At 34.3% G+C, this 13234-nt stretch overlaps 2 protein-coding genes across 2 annotated transcripts; both read left to right on the top strand.

Moving 5' to 3' along the window:
* The first annotated feature begins 2456 nt into the window (after positions 1-2456).
* Positions 2457-7607, top strand: LOC108833812 (protein EMBRYONIC FLOWER 1-like). Its single transcript, XM_057005427.1, has 7 exons — positions 2457-2745; positions 3622-3796; positions 3985-4142; positions 4246-4383; positions 4469-4531; positions 4616-5670; positions 5768-7607. The coding sequence occupies exons 2-7, from the start codon at positions 3702-3704 to the stop codon at positions 7118-7120; spliced, it is 2862 nt and encodes a 953-aa protein (XP_056861407.1). The 5' UTR covers positions 2457-2745; positions 3622-3701; the 3' UTR covers positions 7121-7607.
* A 2671-nt stretch (positions 7608-10278) lies between these two features.
* LOC130509759 (uncharacterized) lies at positions 10279-12930 on the top strand. Its single transcript, XM_057005944.1, has 7 exons — positions 10279-10374; positions 10482-10568; positions 11079-11273; positions 11393-11554; positions 11637-11690; positions 12321-12458; positions 12538-12930. The coding sequence occupies exons 1-7, from the start codon at positions 10279-10281 to the stop codon at positions 12928-12930; spliced, it is 1125 nt and encodes a 374-aa protein (XP_056861924.1).
* Positions 12931-13234: the final 304 nt, after the last annotated feature.

Raw genomic sequence — 13234 nt, 5'->3', positions numbered from 1 at the left:
TTTGTAAATTAAGATCAAACAAACTCGAAGAAATAAAATTTGAAGGATTTGTAAGATAATACGGGTGATACACAGATCCATGAAACTGACTATATAAACACAGATATACATGAATGAAATAGATATGATGATGTTGGGCTGTGCGTAAGAAGTAAAAATCCAAGAGTTAAAAAGGGGAGAGAGAGAAGGTTGATGTGGTTGTCGAGATGCTAACAGAGAGGCACATGCAAAGCTTAAATGATGGTATCGCTGGTGGCCAAAGCATCTCCTTAAAGCTGTCCTTTTTCATCTAAGTCCTCTTTTTTTATTTTCCCTTTTCTCTCTCTATACATATATGTAAGTTCTAAGTGCTTGTGTTTATAACCTTTTCTATATATACCAACTAGTGTATACAAACTTGCTAATGTGCAGTTGTGCACGTATGCACGTATGCAAACCTAAAAGTATATCAATTAGTTATATACTAAACCTCCTTTCTGTAGTTAGAACTAAGTCTGAGGATAATATTTCAAAAGTGTATGAATCTTCATTTACACGGTCTAGATAACTTGTGTGGTTGGTTGAAAATAGGTCCCCAGAAAAGGATTATTGCGAATATATTCTCAATTCTTTTTCGCAAAGTTGTGTAATTCTATTTTGAAAACTAGCTAGAAAATTTTAAGGGGGTACTATTTATGTAATCTGCAGTTTTTGTAATTTAAAAGTATATTGCGTCTAAATTTTCAAAATGGACCACTAAAACATTCTGGTATATACATCACAAATTGTCAAAGCATAATTAACTGTGTCAACAAAATTCGATCTTATGTTAGCAAATGTTTGTCCAAAAAAAATGTTAGCAAATGTAAGTTGCATATAGATATCAATGGGAAGAAAAAAGAGATCATTATTTTTTTCATATACAGACTAAAGTAACAAACCTAAATTTCTATGAAAATAACAATATTAAAAAAACTTCAAAGCCGACAAAAACTAGGAAAGAAAAAAGAATCCAATTTACCGAAGAATGAATATTATAAAAATACAGTATATCAAGGAGAGAGAAATGTGCTATAAAGGATAAAGCCCCACTAAAGTCTGAAGCTATCACGCATCTTAATGTATAATATATTATTTTCTAAGAGGCAATACAAAAATTTACTTGATACAGTATTTTATTTTCACCAAGTTTAGTATTAATATACGCTTAATTGTAAGATGTTTACACAACTTGATGATGCTCACGAGTCACTTCTAGATTATACGTGTGTGTGTGTGCTAATACGTGCAAATTTAATCAAAAACGTATTAGCTGTCTAAACAGTTAAATCCAAATCTACATTATACCTACGGATTTGATATACAAATACAGAGTCAACGACTCAACATCCAACTAATTGATGTATATATCGAATACGCAAAGGTCTAAAAAACAAAGTTGGATTTTTTTATTTATTTTTGTTAAACCTCGCTTACATCATAGGGCATCCCATTAGGTTGGTGTACCATGTGATGATTCTACCACCGAAAAAGCAAAAATAATTAAAGAATACATCTATGTACTTACAAATACATTTATAGTAATGAAAGATTAAAACATATTTGTATACAAAAACCTGGTTTATTCGAACCAAATCATTCTGATTTTTACAGTGGTAAATTTTTGAAATGTGGGAAAAAAGGATGTTAGGGTTAATAATCTTATCATTTATTGAGGAAATGGGCTCATCTAGGGTAACATCACCTACCCATACAATATTATCATGCTTTTAGGGCTTTTATTTTTCTCTCTGGTCCCATATTTCCTCCACTCTCACTCAATTCACGTGCCACACGCTCCAATCTCTACCGTCCTCCGTGCCGACGCTCCCTCTCCGATCCGCGCCGCGGCCAAAACGTGCCCACACGCGAAAAAGAAAGTCCCGTGATATTCACGCGCGAGCCTAGGGTTTTCCCTTTTCGGACACAACAAATGGGTTGTGATAAGAACCGCAGATTACGGCCACGTGGAGGTCTATCGTTGGTACCTTGTGCCCCATCCTATCACACCGAAACGTCGATATATTATTTTTCAACGTAAAAAGATGGGTTACCTTATATAAAGAAAACACTGAAATCTTGTGAAAATAAATTATTTTATCCTGTTGTTTAATTTTCGGATACCTATTACCCTAATGAAAAGCTCTTTACATTAATGCTAAGATATTTTCACTAAAATAATAAAATATTGCATAGATAGAAATATATCTTTTTTTAACTTTTGACCTATACAGATACATATACGTGTACACGATATATAGAAAGGTACTCGTGTAAATAGAAATAGGCAGACCAGATGGTGACATGGCAGTGTCATGTTCCACAGATGAGTTGTTTTTTATTTCTAATATAAATTTATTTTTATAGCAATAAAGTAATTATTTTTATTAAATAAAACACTCATTTCGACGCAATAAAACCCTCATTTCAAGGATAAGAAAGCTTCCGTTTCTCTCTCTTCTTTTCTCAACAGTCTCTCTCTAAGCCAAAGAAAAAAAGTCCCCCTTTCTCTCTCTCTCTCTCGCAGGAAACGTCGCTTAGGGTTTCTGAAAAAATCGCAGTTAAATTCTACTCATCTCCCGAAGAATCAATCATCGAAAGTTATCTAATCTTCTTACCATCAAGCTTATCAATCTCCCGATACGGTTTTCTTCGCTTGCCGCTTAAGATCGAGCTCGAATCTCGCATCGCTTTTAATCTCTGAGTCTCTGGTCGGATTCTCTTCAGGTGCGTGTTTCCGACATGAATCTCCGATCTGTTTGATTTCTAGGTTTAGGACATGGCTAGATCTTGTCGGAAGAGATTTAGCTTGACTTGTAGCTGACTTCGTGTTTTCTTTGTCCGAGGGCTCTTCACTGTTCATTTATACGTCTCTTCGATGTTCTTACTTTTTTTTTGGTTTTTTGTTTCTTCACGGACTATTCACGTGCGGGTTAGATCTGACCCGTATTAATTGGTGGGGCTTCGTTTTTCTTTGTTAATCACATGCGGTTAATTTTAAGTGTCTTGTTATCTATTAATTGGCTTCTAAATAATTTGATTAAAAACCCTAATACTCAAATTAATAATCTTGACGTTTCTGGAGTTTTGGTAAATCGGAGATTATAATTGAAACGGGTCAGTTCTAAGACTTTTTTTTCTGGTCATGTAGACAAAGGTTACAGCTTTTGGTGTTCCCGTGTCTGAAAACCCTAGCTAGTTTTTAGGTCGGTGTTTAAATATAGGTTAATGTCAAATTTAAAATGTTAAATGTCTATAATTCAATTTATTTAGTGAAGCATTTTGTTCTTGATTTTATGTAGAGCTTAAAGTTTTAAAGTTTTGAATTTTCATGGAACTGTTGCTAGAGTTAATTTGGATGGTTGTTATGAGTGTTATTTTATGTGGATATTCATGAAATATGCTTGGAACATCATGATTATATGTAAACCTTAATTAATTTATAGTTTATTTTGTGTCATATATATGGAGCGTTAAGATTTTGAAGCGTTAGATCTCTTTACATGCAACAACAATTTGACCATCAAGCACACTAATACACTCTGATTTGTTACTTAAAACTTTCTGTTTGCCAATGCTAATCAATGTTATCGTGTGTAACAGCTCAAGGTGTGTAGAGAGAGTATCATGGTGGAAGTTTATCATCACTAAGGCATATAATTAATCTCCTTCTAGCAAAATCAATGGGTTCTTCCATTAAGATCAACTCGATATCAATAGATCTCGCAGGCGCTGCCAATGAGATTGATATGGTAAAATGTGATCATTTCTCCATACGGTGAGCCTACTATATATTGACCTTATGTTATCAACCTTCCTTTGTCTTAAGTATGTTAATATTTTCCAATTACTTTGATCGACATTATAATGTGTCTATATATAGTTATATATCTTCCAAATGCACATATGTTACTAGGAAGGTACAAGATCAATATATCAAAATTTTCTTCTTATAATTTAATGCAGTGGATACGTAGCTGGAACGCGTGAGAGAGACCATACAAAATGTTGGCCGTTTCCGGAGGAGAGTGTTAGTTATCCCCTTCCTTCTTTATCTGTTCCAAAGTTTAGATGGTGGCGTTGTATGAGCTGCATCAGAGATATCAATGCTGATGAGACAAAAGGTATAGTTACTTGTTTTTAATGTTGTTGTATATATGTGTTTTGTATACTAACTAGAGAGAAAGGCTGCTTGAACTTATGCATGTAAAATGGTTTTGTTTTAAGATTTAGGACTGCATGCAAACTCAACAAGTATAAGGGGGGAAAAGCTAGATGGAACCTCTTTGATTACCCCTAGTCAAAGCAAAGTGAACTCACTAGTTGTCACTGATAAGGAGAAAGAAAAGGAAAATGATATTGCAGGTATATATATGCATCTGCTTGTTTTAGTTTCATAACTCTCAAAGCAACTGTAATCATTTCATATATATCATTTTTTTTCTTCCAGGTAATGCTGTTGTGGAGAATGAGGATGTAAACTGTGAAAGATCTCAGAAGGATGATCAGACAGGTAACATAGTCTTTTTCTTTGGTCTAGCAAATCAATGTGTGCAGATGAAAGAGAAAAAAAACTAACTTTGTGAAGCTGAAACAGTTGCAGTTACTACTACGTTAGTCAAGAAAGTTCATCCTCCAGCTAAGGATGCTTCTACCGTTAGGAGCAAGATCAGAAAGCTGGCGAGTGGACAACAAGTAGGCAACAAGAGATCTAAAGTGAGCAAATCATCAACAGATACAAGCAGCTGGAAAGAGAAGCAAAACGTGACAACGTTTGCATCATCAGATATAGCTGGTGTGGTTGAAGATACGCCTCCCAAGGCAATCAAGAACCATAGAGACAGAAGCTTCGACAATGTGTCATCGGAGAGTATAAATCTTGGTTTCCAGCGTAGGAAAACTCGCAAGGTTCGTCTACTCAGCGAGCTTATTGTTGATCCAGAGACCAAAGGCAGTAGTAACAATATCACACAAGAAGAGTCTTCTTCGAAGTCTAGAGGTAGAAAAAGAAAGGTACCACCTGAAAACAACTACGCAAGCCGGAAACTAAGCACAGCAGGCGCAACTTCTGATCAAAGTGATAGTGAATCAAGTGATAGAGATACTATTAAGGGTAAGAAGAAGAACAGAAGGTTCCAGGTTGTTGACGAGTTTGTACCATCGCTTCATTCTCGAGAGGGAGGCCATGAGATTGATGCAGGCCCTAGTAAGAGTGCTTTATCCAAGGAAAAAGATTCTGTTCCTCAGAGAACAGAGAAGAAGCTCAAGAAGAAGAGAAACAAGCCTGTAATGGATAGCGAGAAGAGTAGCCTGATCAGTTATAGTTCTGGCCCTTCAACTAGAGATTTATTTAATGAAGAAAAGGATGTTGGTACTTCACTTGATGACCGTTTGGCTGCAGAAGGGTATTTCAGAAAACATATCCCTCCTCATCAGGTTAATAATGATAGGGCTGTCACTTCTCTGCATGTGCCAGATAATGCACATGTGAGGCTAAGTGATGATGCAGAAGCAAACTGTCTTCAAGAGTTTGGCTCCTCTTCTAGACCAAACACAGGTGGATGGTTGAGAACTGGAGGGGATGCTGTTGACTTCAGCCTTAACAACAATACAGATAAAGGCTTTGTAGATCTATCTTCTGTGCTGCAAAAGGTAAAGGCCTTTCTTCTTACATGATTAGTGTATCCCAAACTAGTGTGGTTCAGTTATTAATGGACTAGGATAATAACGGAATCTGTTTACTTGGCAGGATGCTTCTGGTGCAGACAGAAAGGGGAAGACAGTGATGGTCCAAGAACATCAAGGACCACTCCAAGATAGAAATGAGAAGACACCTGAAGAGCAAAACGATGATATCACCTTGGAGATAGCGGAGCTCATGGCTAAAAACCAATACGAGAGGTGTCTTCCAGACAAAGAAGAAGAAGACGTCAGCAACAAGCAGCCACCACAAGAAGAGACAGCACACAGATCCAAGAACGCTCTCCTGATTGATCTTAATGAAACCTACGATAACGAGACATCATTGGAGGATAACAACAACAACAACAACACATCATCAAGACCGCAGCAGAAACCTCTTGACTTCTTCCCATTAAGACAGCCTTATGTGCCTTCTTCTCCGTTTGGGATCTTTCCTCCTCCCACTCAAGAAAACCTATCTAACTCCATCCGGTTTTCTTCTGGTCATCAAAACAACTGCCAGTGGCTTGAGAATGTGCCAACTATGGCTAACCAGCACCCATCTCCGTCCACGTATAGAGTGTTACGTGGGTGTAACACATGCTACCAGAGTGCTCCACATCAGTACAGAGAAGCAGCTTCCTCTCATCAAATTTGGCCACCTTCCATGGTGAGACCACAGTGTCATCATCATACACCAGTTTCTTTCAACATGGATCAGTCAACAAGGCTTGGTATGCTTTCATCACAAGCACCACCAAGAAATGAAAACACATGGAACCTCAACTTTGTTGCCCCCAACGGAAAGCAAAAATGTGATGGTAATAGATCAATGGACGCCTATACTAACGAGAGCTCTATCCCTGCGCTGAACCTTCTCAGCCTTATGGATCCTAGGTTGAGATCAAACGCTCCAGCTGAGCACCATGGGAGCACTCACTTTACTAGAAGACATTTCCCACCGTCTAAGGAGCGTGTAGGGATTGAAACAGGGGACTCTAGTAAGACAGCTTACCCAAGTAAACAGTCTCCTTTCAATTTCTACAGCAACGGATACGCACCAGAGGCTTCTCGTAAGAGTTTCCCTATTGGTCCACCGCTTGGTACGTCTTCCTTGTCGTTTCAAAACGCACAAGCTCCATGGAGTCATCATCATCATCATCAAGAGAAGATAAACAAGAGCAAAGAGGTGTTTCCTAGCAGCAATGGCCAAGGGAGATTCCAGCTTCTCAGGGGATCTAACACCATGAAGCTCCCTTTGAAAGAAATGAGCCAAAAGAGGAAAGCAGAGGCCTCTGTGTTGCCTCCTAATAACAGTTCAGGGTCCTTTGAGTGCATCGTGAATAGAAACCCTGCTGACTTCACCGTTCCTGAACCTGGCAATGTTTACATGTTAACGAGTGAAAAGCGAGTACGATGATCCACCTCTCGAGTAGCTGAAGAGCGAGTAGCTTGTCGGACTCGGAGACTGATGTGAGGTGAAGCTCTGCGAGTGGTGGTGATCGGAAGAGGAGGAGTAATGGTGGATGGAGTTTGATCAAGGTGATGAGGGAAACGCCATTGAGTGAAGCTAGGTTGATGATGAGGATGACGAGGAGGAGGTTGTCGTTTGCTTACGGCGAGGCTGCTGGTGAGGAGAGGTAGGACTGAGAACGGACTGTGTGCAGAGGCGGAAGAAGCCACATGAGAAGAGAGGACGCGGTGGCGCGTGAGGTTTCGGTTTCTGGTTTGCTTTCATGATCGCTGGATAGACTGGAGGGACTTGAGTGAAGTAAAGCGAAACGTCTCTTTTTAAATAGTAAGAAAATAATTTGTTTCGCACCAAATTTGTCAGGCACATTATTACTGGTATAAAAGTCATATAACACTCTCTTAAATTTTAATAATGTATAGTATAGTATATGGAATACAGAACATTGTCCAGTGTCCAAGAAAATATTTGTAATAATTTTAAGTATAATATGTTTGTTTTTTAGTTAAAATCTTAATGTGGAGAGACGGCAGAAAGCAAGTTGATTTGGGAGTTTAAACACATAAAACTAGTCTGCAAACACAGACAGAGAATAGAATCTTTCTGCTACCCAAAAACGTTAAACAAGAGGCTTCTATAAACTTCAACATTTCAGAAGGTTCAGCACAAAACTCTAGAATGTTGCAAAAGGTTACAAGCAAGAGTCTATAAAATGCTCAGTTTCCAAAACCTAACATCAAGAATCAATTATTTTACCTACGAGTGCCAAAAAAAAAAAACAGATTCTACAACTGTAAAAAAACAAACCTTAAAATGATCCAATCACCTCCACCTTTCGCTTAGTTCCTTCTTCTCTGAAGGAGCCAAATGATGTAGATAGCTGCAACGAGTGCTACAATCGTGATCAAGAGAAGTGCGTAGCTGAAATCGTCGGTAAGGGAGTCATAGGTCTTTGAAGGAGCAAGCCTTGTGTAGAAGAGATCCACTCCATAGGCAAAGACGCGTGTTGTTGACTCTATCTTGGCCGGAGCTGTTACTATGCCTCTTAGACCTTCTACTTTGAGGGCGTGTGTGACATATGACTGTGAAATATGACAAAGCGCATTACAATCACACAAACTAAGACCAGGCGCAGAAACCAAACAAAAGTATGGATAATGTGTAAGAGTGAACCTGAAGAATGATGGGTAATGAATCGGTGAGAGGGATGATTCCTTCTTCTTTCTCAGCTTGAGAGGGGTTAAGTGTCCGGCGTGGATCAACAAATCGTTTATCAAGGAGAAGGTTCGGTTCGGCCTCTTAAGAGAACGCATGTTGTTCATCATTTTAATCACGCTCTCCAATCTCACATCAACCACCAATTAAGAAGAATCACGTCGAGAGAAAACGGAGGTAAAGCTTTCATCACCTTTGCTTGGAATGCAAGCCAAAGGGTTTTAGGGCTAAGGGAAAGAAAGAGGCAGAGTAATTAAGAGTGGTAGGGCTTAATTGGGATCGAGTGTTGGCACTGTATGGCAAACTTAGAGATGAAGGTGTTTCTGTGTATCAATGCTGGGATCGAAGATAAAGAACATGGATATAGACGTAAGAGAGCATATCTATCAAACCATGCATTTTTTTCTTTCTTTCCGTGATCTGTTCTTTTTCCGTTTTCTTGTCCGAATTTCTTAAACGTCTTGTGATCATTCATAAGAGAGTAGTTTGCTTGGGTTTCTGCATCCAGATAGATTTTTGCAGGTGTAATGGGATGGACAATGTGTACTTTCAACTTTTCAAGTAATGCATATAGTTTGTTTGACAGTACTCTTTTTGAGCTTCAGTTTGACTGAATATTTTATTATTAAGTTAAGTAATAAGTCTGATAACATTTAACAACCAACAGGTAGGCCGTTCATTGAAATGCGAATATTCAAACCGACACAGCGACACTAAAACAGCATATATATAACAACATTTTAACTAACAGCATATCCTTAAGAACGACACACAAATACAAACACGAACCCACAATAAACATAACGCACACAGTTAGAATTAACACCCGGCGAACCACTAATAGTATTAGTATATAGTGTCACAAACAAACATTCCTCGAATGGTTCTTTGATATCTCTTTTCATAACACAGTTAAATCTGGCATTTTTAAACAAATTGGACCCTATGAATACATATTATATATGCTCAAGAATGTGCAAATTAGAGTAGTAATATTAAAACAAATAAGTAAAATAAGTAGACGAAATTAATTGAAATCTACGCATATTAATTTGTATTAATTGACATTTTCTTAAAAAAATATCTGAGTAGTTAATGTTTTTTATTAACCAAAAGAAATTGTGTATATAATATTAACGTGTAACTAATATTTCTTTAAAAATATCCGAGTAGATTAATGTTTTTTATCAACCAAAATAAAGTGTGCAAGTATCCGAGTAGATTAATTGAAATCCACTCACACTTTTTTAGGAATATCTGAGTAAATTTATGTTTCTCTAATTTTTTTTTACTCAGATATCTTAGAGTAGACCATAAATAATATTTTTGTTTAATTTCTTTTTGAAAAGTTGAATTTTTATATTTGAGTTTTTTTGTAATCATATTTGTGTTTAATATTAATTCAATTTAATATAATAATTCCTTAAATAAATGAAATACATAGTTAAACATAACATTATCAATAGATCATGTTCCTATTTTAAATAGAATAGATTGGACTAGTATTAACAAAAAGGACATTTGGACTCTGAGAAAAATATTATATATTTTAAAGTATATGAAAATCAAACTAATAATATTAAAACAAATAACTAAAATAAGTAAAGAAAACTAACTGAAACTAATAAATCCATGACAAAAGAAAAGAAACTAATAAAATCCAAGTGGACTAGATTCCAGTATTAAAACTCCCATGGATTCATATGAAAAAGGCAAACTTTTAATATATTTATAGTAATATTAATAAAAGTCATAAAAATGGATAAAAATAGATTTCACATCTTTCACAATTATAGAGATATTTTCAGTTAAAAAGACTTATATATAAGAACGTGCAAGGAGATCTAACACACATAAAAATTTCAAAACATTAAAACATTGATATATAACTCATGAATTCTGTTGTTAAACTCCTCGCGTTCATATTTATATTCACAATTTCTGCTGTTCGATCGAGAGAAACTGAAGAAAATGTGAAATTCTTCAAGGTACATTGATGTATTATATTTATAAATACCAAACTAATATTCTATTCTTTACAACATTATATATATCTATATATAAATCTTATGGTACTCATTATATTTTGTCATAGTTAAATGAAAAGGTCATATATGATTGTGTGGATATACATAAACAACCTTCGTTGAGGCATCCATTACTCCATAGCCATAAAATCCAGGTTTCATCCTTTAAAATGATGTTCTTATATTTTTTAACATTTTTAGTTTTATATTTGCATTAGATTACATTTGATATATTTAAAATATTTTGATTTCTGATTTGATTTTATTTAAGAATATTTATAATCCCTAAAAATAATGCAAGAGACATTGCTAACGAACCATCCGAAAATCAATCTCAACTTTAGTATTTTCTCTTAAGTCTTTTACTATACATTATTTAAATAAAAAGCTATTTTCTGTTAATATTAAATATATTTTATATGGCCAAAATAATATATATATATATATATATATATATATATATATATATATATATTGAATTTGGAAGATTTTAAGTGATTTTATAAAGTCAAAAAAATTGGAATATATTAACAAAATATATTCCATAAAATAAGTGTTTGTGTTTTTATGTTAAATTTAACTTGTATTTTGTATTATTTGGACTATATCTAATATTGTTTGATTTCACATAATATATTTATTTTGTATCTTTCTAATTTGAATAGATGGAACCATCTTTTTCGATACCTAAACCTAAATATAAAGGTCAAAAAGGAAATGAAATTAAAAGAACCATCGACATCGACTGTCCAAGTGGAATGGTTCCTATACAAAGGAACACAAAAGAATATGTTGAAAATGGTAAATATTGGGCAGAAAAACATTCTACTCCACTTACGGTCGATAGTCATGGAACACATGTAAGTACAACTTTTGAAATGGCTAAATTTTACAAATATCTATAGTTTGAAAAATCTATGTTACAGAAAAGAAAATCTATAATCTGAAATATATTTGATATAAATTGGGAATTTTGAAGTTTGCCGGAGTTAGAACACAAGATAAAGGCCCTTACCATGGTTTGGCTGCTTGGATGAGTGTGCATGATTTGAACGTTAGTAACGACCAGATTTCTTACACTGCCATATATGTCGAAAGTGGAGTTAACAACAAAATTAACTCCATCCAAACTGGTTGGATGGTAAAATCAATGTTGATGCTATTTAATAAACCTAATTACTTTAAAATGTATAATGCTTTAATTAATTTGATGATATATATAGGTGAATCCAAGTTTATTTGGTGATAATCGCACATGGAGTTATGGATTTTGGAAGGTAAATATATTATAAATTATTAATATAATCCTAATTACATAACATATTTTAAACCATGGATAAGTGTGTTAACAGTAATTTCTTTGTTTTACAAAATTGCTATGCATATACACTAGGGATAACTAATTGTAAATTATATTTTATAAATTTTCTTAAGTGAAACATTACAAGATTTTATTCCTGAATCTTCTTTCAAAATTATTAATATTATATTAAAAATATGCATTCAAAGTATAAAAAATTGAAATAACAGTAACAATACTAAATGGAATGAATACTCATCTTTTTCATGTTTTAAATGTTAAGCCAAACTATTTGAAACATAGTACTAGATTTCACTCTTTTGATTTTATCTCGTAAATTATGTTTTTTTTCCTATGACTAACCAAACAATTGAATTATTATAATTATGCAGGTTTATACAAAATGAAAAATAAAAACATGGACAGTGTTATTAACATTTTATATTATTTAAAATATAAATAACTAACAAATATATTTATCAGTAATTAATTTAATGCATAGTTATTCTTGTAGTATATCTTTTAAAGTCTTTAAAACTTTTTTATACATTATCTTGAATTAACTGTCAGTTATCATCTAAGTTATATTGAAATTGAATATTGATAGGGTGCCAATGGAGCAGGCTGTTATAATACAATATGTCCTGGTTTTGTTCAAGTGTCAAAAACTGATCTTTTAAGTGCACCTTTTCCTTATCCCGGCAAAGGACAAGGAGAAAGAGCAGTCTATACTAGTATTTTACAAGTAAGATGAATATACTTAAATTTATGCTGCTAACATGTTTTCTAGTAGTTAATATGTGTATATTTTTGATATATTGAAGGATAAAAAAACAGGAAATTGGTGGACAACAGATGTAAAATACAATGGACCAGATACATATATTGGTTACTGGCCAAAAGAAATATTTGATCTTATAAGTAATAGTGTGGATATAATTGGAGTTACGGGAGCTGTCCGGGCTTCATCATCTGGTATAAGTCCGCCGATGGGTAATGGTCTTCTACCAACTGAAGATGAAACAGCGTCTGCACATGTTAAAAACCTTGAAATCTTAGATTCTGAGTTTAAAGTCCAAGAAAGTAACAAATATAAATTAGAAAATGTATTAGATAACAACAAATGTTATGGCTTAAAAGATGGTAAGAAACGCATTTTCTTCAAAGAAATTTTATTTACATATGGTGGACCGGGGGGAGATTCTTGTGGAATCTAGTAGTAACTTGTGGAATCTAATGGTACAAAGTAATGTTTTCGGTTATCATAATAAATAATAAATAATTTGGAATTTATGTTTCATATTCAATGTGATGGTATATGATTGTAACTATATCAAGTATCTAACTTCTTGATGCAACTACAATGTTAAAAAACTGAAGATGCTCAATATTTGTTTCTAAGACCATCTCCAATGTATTTCTCTATTTCTATCTCTAAAATAGAGATGTGTTTCTCTCCAATGTATTCCTCTACTTTTACCTCTAAAAAGAATATTCTCAAAAGATTCTATTTTTATTTTA

The sequence above is a fragment of the Raphanus sativus genome, chromosome 3, assembly GCF_000801105.2.
Source record: "Raphanus sativus cultivar WK10039 chromosome 3, ASM80110v3, whole genome shotgun sequence".
Lineage (NCBI taxonomy): Eukaryota > Viridiplantae > Streptophyta > Magnoliopsida > Brassicales > Brassicaceae > Raphanus > Raphanus sativus.
The sequence above is the reverse complement of the archived record's forward strand: the minus strand, read 5'-3'. Positions and strand labels throughout refer to the sequence as shown.